General features: G+C 37.6%; 1 protein-coding gene across 1 annotated transcript; it reads left to right on the plus strand.

Moving 5' to 3' along the window:
• The first annotated feature begins 996 nt into the window (after window positions 1–996).
• On the plus strand, window positions 997–15,321 carry LOC103022177 (cytochrome b-c1 complex subunit 2, mitochondrial). Its single transcript, XM_022673133.2, has 14 exons — window positions 997–1,118; window positions 4,129–4,227; window positions 4,820–4,969; window positions 5,776–5,840; window positions 5,981–6,037; window positions 8,393–8,517; window positions 8,602–8,699; window positions 9,968–10,025; window positions 11,470–11,565; window positions 12,452–12,651; window positions 12,762–12,842; window positions 13,076–13,149; window positions 13,926–14,079; window positions 15,053–15,321. The coding sequence occupies exons 1-14, from the start codon at window positions 1,041–1,043 to the stop codon at window positions 15,134–15,136; spliced, it is 1,419 nt and encodes a 472-aa protein (XP_022528854.1). The 5' UTR covers window positions 997–1,040; the 3' UTR covers window positions 15,137–15,321.
• The last annotated feature ends 972 nt before the right edge of the window (window positions 15,322–16,293 follow it).

The following is a 16,293-nucleotide window of genomic DNA, read 5'->3' on the forward strand; positions in this document are numbered from 1 at the left end:
ACAGAAGTATAAGAAATGTTGCATAGCTATAAGTATTGTTGAACATTTATCAAAAATCACAAATGTTAAAATATCACTTTCTCCAAGACTAATGATATTAGGTGACACCTCTGTATGTAAACTTAGCAAAGTAGTAGCTAAAATGATTTTATCTTCTGCATTAATAGGCAAAAAAACTATTTTACTTTCATGGAAAGAGACACAGCCACCTTCTTTAACTATATGGAAAAACTTTTTAATGGAAAACATTTTGATGGAACGGGTGTCCTATTCTTTTAACCCAAAATATAAACTATACTATGGAATGTGGGACAAGGCAGCAGAGTATTTAAAATTTGAATATTATATAAGACCAATTGGTACTTTTGGCAGTGTGGCCAGTGTGTCAAGTCCTGCTGGAAAATGAAATTCGCATCTCCATACCCAAACCATCACTGATTGTGGAAACTTCACACTAGACCTCAAGCAGCTTAGACTGTGTGTCTCTCCACTCTTCCTCCAGACTCTGCTCCCTTGATTTACAAATGAAATGTAAAATTGACTGATGGTCAGTGATGGTTTGGAGAGGCATGTCATCTGCTGGTGTTATATTACACATTCACTGTGTTATATCAAGTCCAAAGTCAGTGCAGTGTTTTTCCGCAAAAGTCTTACAGCACTTCATGCTTTCCTCTTCTTACAACTTTTATGAAGATGCGGATTTCATTTTTCAGCAGGACTTGGCACACTGCCCACACTGCCAAAAGTACCAATTGGTCTTATATAATATAAAACATTTCTGAGACACTGATTTTGGGGTTTTCATTGGCTGCAAGTCATAATCATCAACATTAAAATAAATAAACCCTTAAAATAGATCACTTCCTGTGTAATCTACATTTTGAGCTGAATTACTTAAATAAAGTAAATTTTAAATTATATTCTATGTTTTTTTTAGATGTACCTGTATGCTGTACTGCAGTAGTCCTCAGTAAAAGCCTGTGCAGACGTCATCGCGGAACTGATGAAGCAGCGCCTCCACACGGTCAGTCTGCCCGTCCATGTCCGCCTGCGCCCGGTGGCTGAAGCTAGAAGGGACCGGAGTCATGAGAGGAATCCAGAGCCTCAATCATCTCTCTGTACGTTATAGTCACATTTTCTGTTTATATGCTGTTATAGCCCGGCCTCCTTTTACATTTATAACACTGCAGGGGGAACTGTAGTTGGGTTGTCATTGTGTTATTATTCCGTTAGCACCAAGCTAACAGGCTAATCTACACTAGCGAACATAACCTAGCTAACGTTACCTCTTATAGCTACTGTAGCTTAGCGCTACTGAGTTACCAGCTAGCTAGCCCAATATAACGGCACTTAACATTAACAACAAAACACAGGGGTCGTTTGGAATATATTTATTGATACTATATAATGAGAATGAATGGAGTGAGAGAGAGCTAGGTGTTGGGATTTACTCTCAAGAGCACTGAAATGTCAGTTTCCATTGGCTGAAGGTCATTGTGTTGCTGCTTGGGAAATAACGTTAGCTTAACTAGGTTAACAGATAAGTTAGTTAGCTGTGTAGCCCTAATATGACCTTATGACCTAATATGTTACACAGTACATTTTCTATCCTAGGTAACTAGCTAGTTTATTTTCTTAATTATAAAAAAAATAACCAAAGAAATATAGCTAGTAACGTCAGTCATATGGTTCACACACAGGACTCTGCACTGAACTTTAGTTGTTGTCAGCTAAACTTTACTACTAACATAGACAACTGTAAAAAAAAAAAAAAAAAAAGGGTTTCTGTTAAATGTTTATGATACACCCTGTTTAGTTGAAGATATGACCAGTTACATTATTCCATTTTGTTTTTAATTTCTAAATTATTCCCCCCATTTTCTCCCCAATTTACATGGACAATTACCCAACCCACTCATTAGGACTCCCCCTATCACACTAGTGATGCCCCAACACCAGGAGGGTGAAGACTGGCACATGCCTCCTCCAATACATGTAAAGTCAGTCACCACCTCTTTTCGAACTGCTGTTGATGTAGTAGAGCTGGGCGATATTTAAAAAAAAAAAAAAAATCAGATTTTCGATATAAATCGTTTTTTTGCCCCTACTAATATCTCCTAAAAGTCTAGAAGTCGCTAAATGACGACATCGCCTAATTTGCATAATACATGTTTTTGAAGCTGAAAAGGATTAACATTGTGAGCGAGAAAAAAGTGAGTAAAAACACTCTAAATATGTTAGAAATTATACAAATAAACTTCAACAAATGAACAACTTCTGTTGCTTTTTAAATAGGCAGTCACGTCTCAAAATAACTTTATTTTTACGTAAATTACATAAATCAGTTTTATGCTGTGTTGTTAAATGTTATAAGAGCAGTTTTTTATTTTATTATTTTTTTTTAGCTTTCTTAAGTTTTCTTTATTTTCAAACCTATTATAGACAAAATAGCTTTTTACAAAGAGGGAGACACTGTGGATGAGGTGAGTGACAGGCTACGTGGTGAATGAGGTGAGTGACTGACTGAGACTGCGTGACTGTGCGCGGGAGAGAGGGGCGGGGCTAAGCTCAGGGGAGCGTCGGTGGTGAAAATTAAAACTCAAGAGAAAATCGATTTTCATAAAAACATCGTCCTTATCTGTAAATTCGAATTAATTGATAAAATCGATTAATCGCCCAGCTCTATGATCGCGAATAACATCACAGTGCTCGGAGGAAAGTGCAGCGACTCGGTTCCGATACATCAGCTCACAGACGCCTTGTGCTGATCGACATCACCCTTTGGAGTGATGTGGTGAGAGAGCGCCATCTACCCACCCAGAGAGAACAAGGCCAAATGTGCTCTCTCGGGGCTCTGGCAGCCGATGGCAGGCTACATGAACAGGATTCGAACGCTGCCACTATGATCTCCTGATCATAGTGGCAGCGTTTAGCCTATAATTCCAGTGTGTCCTCATAATATTCAATTAATAGATATGTCTCAGGCAGATATGTAGACTAGCCAAATATTTACAGGGTTTGTTTTGCCACAGCAGGAATTTAAGCCTATACAATTAGAATGTACTGGTTTCTATAAGAAATATGGGCCGATATTTGATATTAAACATAAAGGTTTTATACACTACTTGGCAAAAAAAAAAAAAAAAGGTCCCACACTATTTCGTTGGACCGCCTTTAGCATTGATCACGGGACGCATTCACTATGGCATTGTTTCGATAAGCTTCTGCAATGTCTCAAGATTTATTTCAATCCAGTGTTTCATTAATTTTTCATCAAGATCTTGCGTTGCTGCACAAAGCTTTTCTGAGCAGCACATCTGAAACATTCTCAATGAGGTTAAGGTCTGGACTCTGTGGTAAACAAATCATGTGTGAAAATGATGATCTCATGCTTCCTGAACCACTATTTCACAATTCCAGCATGATGAATCCTGGCATTGTCATCTTGGAATATGGCCGTGCCATCAGGAAAGAAAAAAAATCCATTGAAAAAATAATGTTTATTCAGTATATTCAGGTAGTCAGCTGACCTCATTCTTTCAGCACATACTGTTGCTAAACCTAGACCTACAGACCAACTGAAGCAAACCCAGATAATTTACTTAGTTAAATCCAGATGGTGATATGGCAGTGTATGACTACATAATTCCAGTATAAGAAGTGTGTCCTCATAATATTTAATTAATAGATATATCTCAGGCAGATATAAAGCTAAATATTTACATGGGTGGTTTGGCCTTAGGAGAACATTTTATAGCCTTGAAAAATAGAAATGTACTGATTTCTGCGGGAACTACGGTCCGATAACTGATATTACACATGTAGTTAGGTTTTCTATATGCTGATACAGATACAGAACTTACTGACCAACTGTAAAGTGAAAGGTGTCTCCTGAGAAATTAGTTTTTACATCTTTGGTCAGGTTTGCCAATTATAGTAGCACCGCGTTGTCGCTTGGTCATTTTCCAGCATATAGTAAATACATCAACAAGTATCGGTTTAAAATATTAGCCAAATCTAGGCATCTGGTCATCAGTGCAGATGAAAAAAAACTGGTCGCTAAGAGCTCAGCATTATTAATATTGACTGATGTTTGATTAATGTCTTATGTGTCATTGTTTTTCACAGAGGCGGTGCTATGCTGCAACACGGATTTCCCCTCTAACAGAGCCACTGGGTTCTCCCAAGCCATCTAAAGTCATCGCACGCTCTGCAGAGAATGTCCAGGTCTGCCACTTATTTTATGAGACCTTATCAAAATCTATTATCCCCCAATTCTGTATTATTGCTTGTATTTGCTACATTTATTAGCTTTATTGCTTTTGTTTAATCTTACGTGGACTAGCCAAATTTTGGCTTCATTGGTATTCTGGCAAAAAACATTTGGTCATTTCTGTTTAACAGTGAGCTTTTTTCCTATTATCAAAAATGTTCTCAGTTTTATTTCACTTTTAACCAGTTTGAACCTCTCCCTGCTTAGACTAATTTTGGCTTAGTCTTAACCCCCCTTATTTAGCCTAGCTCCTGAATCCCTACACCCTTTCCTGAACACTTGGGCCTTCTCGACGCTGGAACTCTGTTACAGCCGTGGGCAGATTTGTTTTTTAGTGCAGTAGCATTTTATAAAGGGATAGCATTACCAGAATCTATGTGAATCTATTTGTCTCCATTTGCCACATTCACTAACTTAAAAGCTTAGCTTAAAACAATATATATATTTCCAATATTGTCCTCTTGATCCCTTTCCTGTTGATAATGTAAATATATTTTACATAATAATCGTGTTCTTAATGATAATTCTGTGACTTTTATATTATAGGTCTCTAAGCTTCCCAGTGGTCTTGTCGTTGCTTCCCTTGAGACTTTCTCTCCCGTCTCCAAAATTGGAGTGTTTGTGAAAGCTGGCAGTCGCTATGAACCTGTGGGGAACCTTGGCGTCACTCACTTACTGCGCTTGGCAGGCAATTTGGTGAGGTTAAAACAGTTGCTTCCATTTAATGGGTCTCTTTGATTGGTAGTGTGAAGATGAGACAGATTAAAGAGATTGCTTCTTCAGTGTTCAGCAGCTGTGAACAGAGAAAAGGTAATAACAGTTTAGTCTGAAATCAGTAATTAATCTTCAGATTTGAAACTGAACAGCTAGTAGCCATGGAGTTCTATGATTTTTATTTATTTTTATTTTTTTTGAAGCATGAGAGGCTAAATTTGAATTGTGGTCCTTCTGGACCATTTTAGAATAAAATGTCTTTTGGGAGAGAGTTACCTAAATTTGCAGTGTTATTAAACAAATATATTTTTGGACAAATGTATTTGGAAATCCAGACATTATACATATAGAACCTGTTATGATACGATATGATAGTCATTAATAATGCATTAAAATATATGTCAAATGTGCAGCTCCAAGAGCAGTCACATAATGAATCCACTCTGTAACTTTGTGGGTGGATTATTTTAGTTCCTAATACAGTTACAGTTAAGCTTGCATTCAGTGAGCTCTTAAAAAAAAAACACATTTAATTACTAATGTTTGTAAAGGCAGACTTTGTGGCTTTGTCCTTCATTTTTTGATAAATCCTGATTTTAGTGATTGTGGTGTGTCCCAATATATTATCCGTATAGTGTAGATTAGAACGGTTCCTGGACTGGAAGAGGTTTTTGTGATCTCTCAATGAGGTACTGAGGTTTTAAAACGCTAATAATCTGTGTGGATCTATTTTTAAAAATTATATTAAAAAAAACACAAGCTAAATCTTATCACTCTTCTGTTTTCAGACCACTAAAGGAGTGTCTGCATTCAAGATCAGCCGAGGGTTGGAAGCTTTAGGAAGCACTTTGAGGTTGGTTCACTGATCCTATTTTTTCATAAGACCTTCTAGACAATCAGCTTGGGCTGCACATAAATAGTAGATAATTTAGACATAAAAATACTGTAAGACATGCGGATGTTACTTAATTACTGTCTCTTTTTGGATTGCAGTGTAACATCAACAAGGGAGCACATGGTCTATTCTTTGGACTTTCTGAGGGATGATTTGTAAGTATCTTTTTGACCCTGGACACAGTGTTGTATTTCACGTTTATTGTTCTCTGACAGTAGATACACCTACCATATACAGCAATGACTGGGGCAGGGTGATGTATGTCCCTAAAATAATATTACATTACTTATTATTAAATAAATTATTTAGTATAACTACTGCAATTAAATGAACATGAATTAGATACACAAAAATGTGACTGATTTTGTATAAATATTATGTAGCAGAATAAAGAATGTAACATAGAAGAAAAGTAACAACAAAACTCTACCACATTACCAAAGTGCAGAATATTTAGTTCATGCATATAAACTGCAAACATAAACAATTAAGCAAAAATAAACTTAATTACACTGAAAATAGACCTATTTAAAGACAACATTTATCTTTATCTTTTAAAAAATGATAATCATTGGGTAGATTTATAAACTTACATAATTTAAAATGAACCAGTAGCTGTTGTTCTGAAGCAGTTTTTTACATTACATTTGGCAGACGCTTTTGTCCAAAGCGACTTACAATATTGAAGTGCAAATAATAGAAGAGGTTAAGTACAAAAATAATAGAAGTAAAAAAAAAAAAAAAAAAAAAAAAAGTTTTGTAAGATCATGTTTGTTTATATACACTGCTCAAAACAATAAAGGGAACACTCAAATAACACATCCTAGATCTGAATGAATGAAATATTCTCATTGAATACTTTGTTCTGTACAAAGTTGAATGTGCTGACAACAAAATCACACAAAAATCATCAATGGAAATCAAATTTATTAACCAATGGAGGCTTGGATTTGGAGCCACACACAAAATTAAAGTGAAAAAACACACTACAGGCTGATCCAACTTTAATGTAATGTCCTTAAAACAAGTCAAAATGAGGCTCAGTATTGTGTGTGGCCTCCACGTGCCTGTATGACCTCCCTACAACGCCTGGGCATGCTCCTGATGAGGTGGCGGATGGTCTCCTGAGGTATCTCCTCCCAGACCTGGACTAAAGCATCCGCCAACTCCTGGACAGTCTGTGGTGCAACGTGACGTTGGTGGATGGAGCGAGACATGATGTCCCAGATGTGCTCAATCGGATTCAGGTCTGGGGAACGGGCGGGCCAGTCCATAGCTTCAATGCCTTCATCTTGCAGGAACTGCTGACACACTCCAGCCACATGAGGTCTAGCATTGTCCTGCATTAGGAGGAACCCAGGGCCAACCGCACCAGCATATGGTCTCACAAGGGGTCTGAGGATCTCATCTCGGTACCTAATGGCAGTCAGGCTACCTCTGGTGAGCACATGGAGGGCTGTGCGGCCCTCCAAAGAAATGCCACCCCACACCATTACTGACCCACTGCCAAACCGGTCATGCTGCAGGCAGCAGACCGCTCTCCACGGCGTCTCCAGACTCTGTCACGTCTGTCATGTGCTCAGTGTGAACCTGCTTTCATCTGTGAAGAGCACAAGGCGCCAGTGGCGAATTTGCCAATCCTGGTGTTCTCTGGCAAATGCCAAGCGTCCTGCACGGTGTTGGGCTGTGAGCACAACCCCCATCTGTGGACGTCGGGCCCTCATACCATCCTCATGGAGTCGGTTTCTAACCGTTTGTGCAGACACATGCACATTTGTGGCCTGCTGGAGGTCATTTTGCAGGGCTCTGGCAGTGCTCCTCCTGTTCCTTCTTGCACAAAGGCGGAGGTAGCGGTCCTGCTGCTGGGTTGTTGCCCTCCTACGGCCTCCTCCACGTCTCCTGGTGTACTGGCCTGTCCCCTGGTAGCGCCTCCAGCCTCTGGACACTACGCTGACAGACACAGCAAACCTTCTTGCCACAGCTCGCATTGATGTGCCATCCTGGATGAGCTGCACTACCTGAGCCACTTGTGTGGGTTGTAGAGTCCGTCTCATGCTACCACGAGTGTGAAAGCACCACCAACATTCAAAACTGACCAAAACATCAGCCAGACAGCATAGGTTCTGAGAAGTGGTCTGTGGTCCCCACCTGCAGAACCACTCCTTTATTGAGTGTGTCTTGCTAATTGCCAATAATTTCCACCTGTTGTCTATTCCATTTGCACAACAGCAGGTGAAATTGATTGTCAATCAGTGTTGCTTCCTAAGTGGACAGTTTAATTTCACAGAAGTTTGATTTACTTGGAGTTATATTGTGTTATTTGAGTGTTCCCTTTATTTTTTTGAGCAGTGTATATATATATATATATATATATATATATATATATATATATATATATATATATATATATATATATATATATATATATATATATATATATACACACAGAAGCCAATGATAATGCTACAGTTTTGATTTGTTGTTTTTTATTGTGTCTGTCTCCGTCACAGTGACCACGTTATAGAATACCTGGCCAATTTGACGACAGCTACTGATTTCAGGCCATGGGAAGTGTCTGAGCTTACTTCCAGAGTTAAGATAGACAAGGCCCTGGCTGCTCAGTGTGCCCAAACAAGTAAGTGATAAAATACGTGTCTGTTTGAACATGTGGATTTGGTTAAAGAGAAGGAGTTACAATGTTGCGTTTGTGCTTTTCTAGGTGTTCTTGAGAACCTGCACCAAGCTGCATATAAAAATGCCCTGGCCAACTCCCTCTACTGCCCAGACTTCAGGGTTGGGAAGATCAGCAGAGACAATGTAAGTTTTAAAGAAATATTGATAAAGTTGCTAATTGTATCAGAAAGGTTTGCATCCTAATTTTTTAATAAGAAAATCTAATGTAGTTCAGGAAACGTCATAGTGTTTGATTAGCCAAAAGTGAGCATTTTGTAAAAAAGTTTAAAGACAAAGAAAAAAGGAGCAAATAATATATTTTTCCAGGAACTTTCTAGATTATAAGTATTATAAACATATTTTTTTTTATTATTTGTATCCTATTTTCTCCCCAATTTACAAGGCCGATTACCCAACCCACTCATTAGGACTCCCCCTATCGCTAGTAATGCCCCAACACACCAGTCCTTCCATACATGTGAAGTCAGACTCCGCCTCTTTTTTAGCTACTAATGTAGCATTGCTGAGTAGCATCACAGTGCACTCGGAGGCAAAGAGCAGCGACTCGGTTCTGATACGTCAGCTCACAGAGGCCTTGTTCTGAGCGACATCATCCTTTAGAGAGATGTGGGAAAAGCGCGCCATCTACCCACCCAGAGAGAGAAAGATTGTGCCCTCTCAGTGTTCTGGCAGCTGATGGCAAGATACGTAAACAGGATTCGAACCAGCAATCATATGTATACGCTTTCACGCCTTTTACACTTCTTACGTCATGTGACTAGTATTTGGATTGTGTCCTAATGCGCTTTTAGCCACATGTATTTACACTTTATAGACAAATGTGTCTCTGATTAGTCAGATTTAAATCCAATTGCTGTGTGCTATGGAATTTGCACATTTACTGTGAGTGTTACTCTTGTTTCAGTTGCAGTGGGAGGAGTTTTGACTGTCTCAAACTTTTTGGAGGGACATATTTGGTTACACTGTTGCAGTGTCAATGCATCTGTCTCTTCAAGATGCATTTAACAACACAAACCCTACCAGTACGACCAAACTTTCAGAATTTGCATATTCTGTCGCACACAGAGCACATAAATGTATGTGGTTGCAATCATATCAGGATACAATTCATATACTAGACACCGGAAGTGACCAAGTGCAAACAGAGACTATGAACAACACAGTTATTGACAAAAGAATAAATCAGAATTAAGTCTTGAAACTGACTGCTTCAGTTTTATACAGCATACTCCTAATAATATTACTGATTTCAGAAGAAAAAAAAAATCATGAGGAGGTGTACCAGTACTTACAGATATCCATATGATATATCTATTAGGTATAATTTAAAATAATGTTTGTGGAATGTATGGCAATCTGAGCTGATTTCCCCTTTCTATATTTGATTGCAGATGCAAGAATTTGTTGCGAACAATTACACAAGTTCAAGAATGGCTGTAGTTGGATTAGGTGGGTATTTGTTTCTTTATTTATTTATATATTACTATAATAACGTGTATATATATATATATATATATATATATATATATATATATATATATATATATATATATATATATATATATATATATATATATATTGCAAATTAATATAGTGCAAATTAAAAAGTGTTATATCAGTTCATTATTGTGTCCCACCCCTTATATATGAGGGATGGGGCACAATAATTAACTGATATAGCACTTTTTTAAATTTGCAATGTATTATCAATATGTGACATCAAATGTAAATGTTTTGCTATTTATAGGTATATGATTGAGCAAAATGAACATGTTGTTTCATTCTTTAAACTACAGACATATCTCCAAAATATTTTCATTTAGAGCATTTATTTAATTTAATAATAAAAAGATGCAGAGCTTTCAAACCTCAAATATATGCAAAGAAAACAAGTTCATATTCGTTTTAGGAGTTCAGAAATCAATAGTTGGTGGAATAACCCTGTTTTTTAATCACAGTTCTCATGAATCTTGGCATGTTGTCCTCCACCAGTCTTACACACTGCTGTTGGATAACTTTATTCCACTCCTGGTGCAGTTCTGCTTGGTTTGATGACTTATGATCATCTATCTTCCTCTTGATTATATTCCAGAGGTTTTCAATTTGGTATTTTTATGTAGTCTCTTATTATTTTTATTTATTTTTTTTATAAAATTTTGGTTTCTACATACTACCATAGCTAAAAAAATACATCCAGAAACCAAGTTTTTTTATGATAACATAAAATAACAGGAATAGTTGCTGTGGAATCCAGGGTAAGGTCATGCCCAAAATGTCATTTTGGGACACTACATCTATTATAAATGAGTACAGTCTAAAAATTCTGCATCATTTGTGCTCTACTAGCTCTGTAATAGCGCTTAGTGTTTGGTCCCTGATGATTGCCTCCTGCTTGTAATTTGAAGATGAATGCTTAGCTTTCATTGCTGTCATAAAAATCCATAGAAAAAGGCATGTTTTACACACAATAACTCTATTTTATACAGCTTGAAACATTTCTATAAAGAATTTCCTAATATGGGAAAATGAAAGGAACTGCAACTCCTTTTGGCTTCCCTTTTCTCAATTCTGTAATCTTATGTTAGTTTAAATTGTCCATAACATATAGTTTATACATAGTTCCCCAGATGGTGTGGAAAAGGCAATTGACTCTGACATTCAGTTTATATCCCCTCCCCCTTCCTAAAAGGGAAAGTCAATGAGTTTGCATAAATGTACGTGAGCATATGGCTTGTTCTGAATGTGAATGTGGGGTATGAGTATTAGATGTCATATTTCCGGAGCAGTGGTGCAGCGTTGGTCTTAATGTCGATACAGTGAGAAGGCTATAGGTTTTCTATCCTTCTACAATTTCATCTCTTCCTGTTTCTCTTTTCTTGTTCTATTCTTACAGGAGTAAGCCATTCTGCTTTAAAGCAAGTGGCACAGCAGTTCTTTGACGTTCATAAAGGGGCAGGAGCTTCAGGAGACAAGGCTATTTACCATGGAGGTGAGGCTACCTTACATAAAACTCTGACTTTGTGCTTGCTGACGCTGCGTTGTTATTTAGGACAGGGATGTAAAACTCCTTTCAGGGAACAGGCTGTATTGTATACATTCAATTGTTAAAGGAACAGTCAGTAATAAATGTGTGCAATGTGTTAAATGCTTACATGGTTACCGCTCCTCCCCAGATGCAAAGCTCACACAGGTTGCCAGATTGACACACAGTGGCAAGCAAAGCCGAGTATTACTCTGTAGCTGATCAGTGAATACATGCATCTTGATCATGTTATGAGTTACTACATAAAATATAATCCATAATTCTCCTTTAAGGGGGCCAGATACATTTATTTATTTATTTATTTTGAAAACTTGACACTGTGTACTCTTCTGGTGGAAAATGACAAATTTCTCTGACTTATAATACTGACCAACATTGACACTAATAGACTCTATTAATAAAATAAATAATAATACAATAAAGTCCTATAAACAGAGTCAGTGTTCATTGTTTGTTTTTGCTTTGCAGGACTCAAACAGTATTCTAATTGTGCTAGATAATATTTCTGGAGAACACCGGCTCCTAACTTGTTAAGCAGTGCAGTTAAATTAATAAGCACCTGAAGTAAATTAGTTATTTAGTAAAAAGTAATTACTCGCCATTTACAACATGACATGCCTTTCTTTGTACAATTCTTATACTTGTATATTTTACACATTTGGTTAAAAATGCGAAATATTAGAATTGTGCATTATTTTCTCAAAGTTAAATTAAGGCCGCTTACCTGCTGGGTTGAGCGGACTGTAATTTGTAATAACTCAGTTGTTTATCCAACAAGGTGGTTCAGTAACCTGTGTGTGTCTGTGTTGTGTGTGTGTGTGTGTCTGTGTAGGTGAGCTGCGGGTTCAGAATGGAGACTCGCTGACGCACACACTGCTGGCCTGTGAGGGGGCTGCGAGCGGCACAGCAGAAGCCAACGCCTTTAGTGTGCTTCAGCAGCTTTTGGGAGTTGGCCCTCAGGTTAAGAGAGGCTCCAGCATCTCCAGCAAACTCAGCCAGGGCATCGCCAAGGCAACCACGCAACCCTTTGATGTCAGTGACACAGTGATGTAGTGATACACAGACTGTTTTCAGATTAGAATCCAGAGAATGTAAGGGTTTACGTTGCACTAATTAATCGTAGCGCTCTATTTCTTTTCAAGGCCTCAGCTTTCAACATCTCATACTCAGACTCTGGCCTGTTTGGACTGTACACCATCGCTCAGGCTGGCTCCGCAAAGGAGGTAAGAGTTGTGTGGAGGAAGAGGAGTTAAGCCAGAGAGATATATTAAACATGCTTGGCTATCTCATGATAATAGTTACATTTATGATAATAAATACAATTTTTTTTTCCTTTATAAAATATAATAAAGCCTAATGTTAAGTAATGCATAATGATTTGCTTGTCAATCATTATCAATTGTATTGTAATAATGTTTGTAATGATCCTTATCATTCAATCTAATCTAATAAATAGGTCATCAAAGCTGCCATGGCCCAGGTGAGCGCTGTGGCTAAAGGAGTTTCTGAACAGGACCTCATCAGAGCAAAGTGAGTAACGTTATTTTTGATTCAGTGTTAATTTACTGTACTAGACCTTTCTCATTTTTACTTTCTGGACCTTTTGTTCTGTTTCATGACTTTTGCCACATCCCATGGAAGATAAAATACACAACATTAATCTGTGGTACATGTGACACCTTGTGTGGCGTCTCTCAGTTTCTCTCAGAGTTGCTTATTTCTGAACACATGGACAATTCTAGCCAGATTTTGCCTGTCACAATCATTACCACAGGCTGTGCTGTCTACTGTGGGTGGTAATGCCTTTTTTTAGGCGTTGCTTAAATTATATTTTACTTCACCTTGCTATTCAATTCACAATCTCGCCAGGTTTCGACTCGCTCACACTTTTTAAAGATGTGGGCATTTCCAGTTGTTCCCTTTAGGGGGAATTTTGGTATGTTATTGTATCATGGACAGTGGCAAAATAGGTTGAATGTGTTAAGTCTAAAATAGTGAAAATGCTTATTTTTGCATTATTTTCAGTTTTTTTTTTTTTATCAGTAGCATATTTTTTATGTGTATAAGGTTTAAACAAATGAAATACTTAACAAATATTTAATATTATTTTTTTGTGTCTCAGATTTTTATAACGCACAGTAGAGCGTGTTGAATAAACTCCAAGTTGGGTTGCAAATGTGCGTCGGCTGGTGAACTACTGCATAATTTACAGTAGAGCTGAAGAAAAGCTGTTGGAATGAATAGCTTGTTTGTGGGAGAAAAGGCCGGCTAAATAATATTCCCTTTGTTGTCTGGTTTGATTGTAGGAGCCAGCTGAAGACTGAGTACCTCATGGTTTTGGAGGGTTCAGAAGGACTGCTGGAGGAGATTGGAGCTCAAGCTCTGGCCAGCGGTGCTTACAGCTCCCCAGATGATGTGGCCAAGGCCATTGACTCTGTGACATCCAGTGATGTTGCCAATGTATGTGAATTTTCTGTTATCTATTTTGATTTAAAAAACGTATGGCTTTATTATTATTATAATGTAAATATGACTAGTAATAAAGTAAGATTTTATTTATTGTAGGGCCAAATGGTAACTAAAGCTGTGGTGCACCATTCCATATAGATGATGACAGGTTAAACCAGTTACTTGTAATAATTCAAATAAAGCAACAGTTGGTGTCATTGCTAACTTGTGAAATAGAGCATACTCCCTAGTGTTCCTCATCCTACATCACTACTGCAGCACTAGCACACTTTTTTACTAGCACATTTACAGGCCTTTTCCCACATTGCAGCTGTGGCGTTAGCTTGGCCCAGCTAGCCAATCTACAGACTTATACGTCATTAAAGCCTCTCGTTGAACGGTTCTGTGTCCCCAAGGATGGTTAGTTTTACGCTCTAAAAAAAATAAATAAATAAAAATTGAACTCAGCCCACTTTGTAAGCATTCTGTGCCGAACTATGTTTGTCTGGAACATCATCAGAAAGAAATGGCAAATAATGTTGCACCTGCCGCTGGAAAACTTGCAGTGATCTATGTCAAAGTAGTAACATTTTTAACAGTCCCTCTTTGTACAAAATAAGTTAACACATTCATATTTTGCAGACAAACGTGCCAAACCCACACTATTCATATAAGCTTATAGCCCAGGTCTTCAAATATGGACCTTGAATCCAGTTTCCAATCCTGGATTTGGTCTTAGCTGAAAATTAAGGTAACGGTTCATGTAATTGTTTGGCCACTTGGTGTCACAACTGCTGAAGATTACCAGGGCAAGTTGAGGACTTGAAACTGGATCCAAGATCCAGATTTGAAGAGCTCTGGTAGAGTGTATATAGTACAGTGTGTATATATTATGGTATTAACGCAGGCAAGGTCATTTCCACATTTAATCTACTATCTCATCAATTGACTCTCCATTCTTTTTTTTTTTCTCTTTTCCCTTTAGGCTGCAAAGAAGTTTGTCAGCAGCAAGAAGACAATGGCGAGTAGAGGACACCTAGTAAACACACCATTTGTGGATGAATTATGAGGATGAACTATAACTTAAAGTATTACAACATTTACACACCACTGCTGCTGACCATGTTTTTCTTAACGTACACCACTGGTTGAAGTTTGTTGTACAACAAATGTGTATCAAGAGTGGGAAGTATACATAACGCCAGTTTCACTGTATATCTGTTGTAAATTCATTAAAATCTTACTACATTGTAACTCTGTTTTGTATTGTTTTTTTTCTTTGAATGTGAACTACTGCATTAAAGTGGCATTTATTTTTTTAAGCTTAAGACATACATACAGTATCTGGTTTCAGATGGTCAAGGTGGTTAAAAGGTGGTTGCTCATCTAGGCAAAAATATACAAACACCCTCTACTGATAATCTACTGTCAATAGCTTGGTCATGTTTCCTGGATCTTCATAAGACAAATTGAAAATGTTTCCTTCAGCCATTCTTAAGCTAGACTAATGATCATGTTCTGCTGATGATGACTGCTAAATGTATAATTGAAGGGTGTAATTAACATTATCTAAGTCTAGCGCTGGTTCTTCCGCACAAATGGATTGCAGTTGAGGGAAAGCCACACTGAATCAGTGGAGATGGACAAGACAACAACATGACAGATTCACAGTAGTTTCCATGAAGCTACTTCCTCTCATGCTTTAGCTGGGGGTTGGAATCCCTAAGGAGGTGGCTTACAATGAACTGTTAAAAGGGAAAATGCTGAGGAGTGCAATATAAGTAATTTTAAGTAATTTTAAGATTTTAAAAGAACAATTCCTTGTGGGGCCACAGAACGATTTCACAAGCTACTGTGTCATGATGGCATTAAAATGGCATGCTTCCCTAACCATCATCAGTACATTTTGTATTATATTTAGATAGCAATGTTCCAGAGACTGGAGGAAGCGTGCACTACCAAAAGTACCAATTGATCTTAAATAACATCAACATCAACAATAAATCAACAATAAAAAAATAGATCACTCTGTGTGTAATACATCTATATAATATATGAGTTTCACATTTCTTTTGAGATGCACTAGTATAGCTACATGTGTGATATCAGATATTAACATTGGCCCAGATTTACCACATCTCTGCATCCCTAGTAGCTAACTACAGTGCAATATGACAAACTCTTGTCTCTTGACAAGAGCTCAAACAAGGAGAAATAATTAGCTAA

This window comes from Astyanax mexicanus, chromosome 19 (genome assembly GCF_023375975.1).
Source record: "Astyanax mexicanus isolate ESR-SI-001 chromosome 19, AstMex3_surface, whole genome shotgun sequence".
Taxonomy (NCBI): Eukaryota; Metazoa; Chordata; class Actinopteri; order Characiformes; family Acestrorhamphidae; genus Astyanax; species Astyanax mexicanus.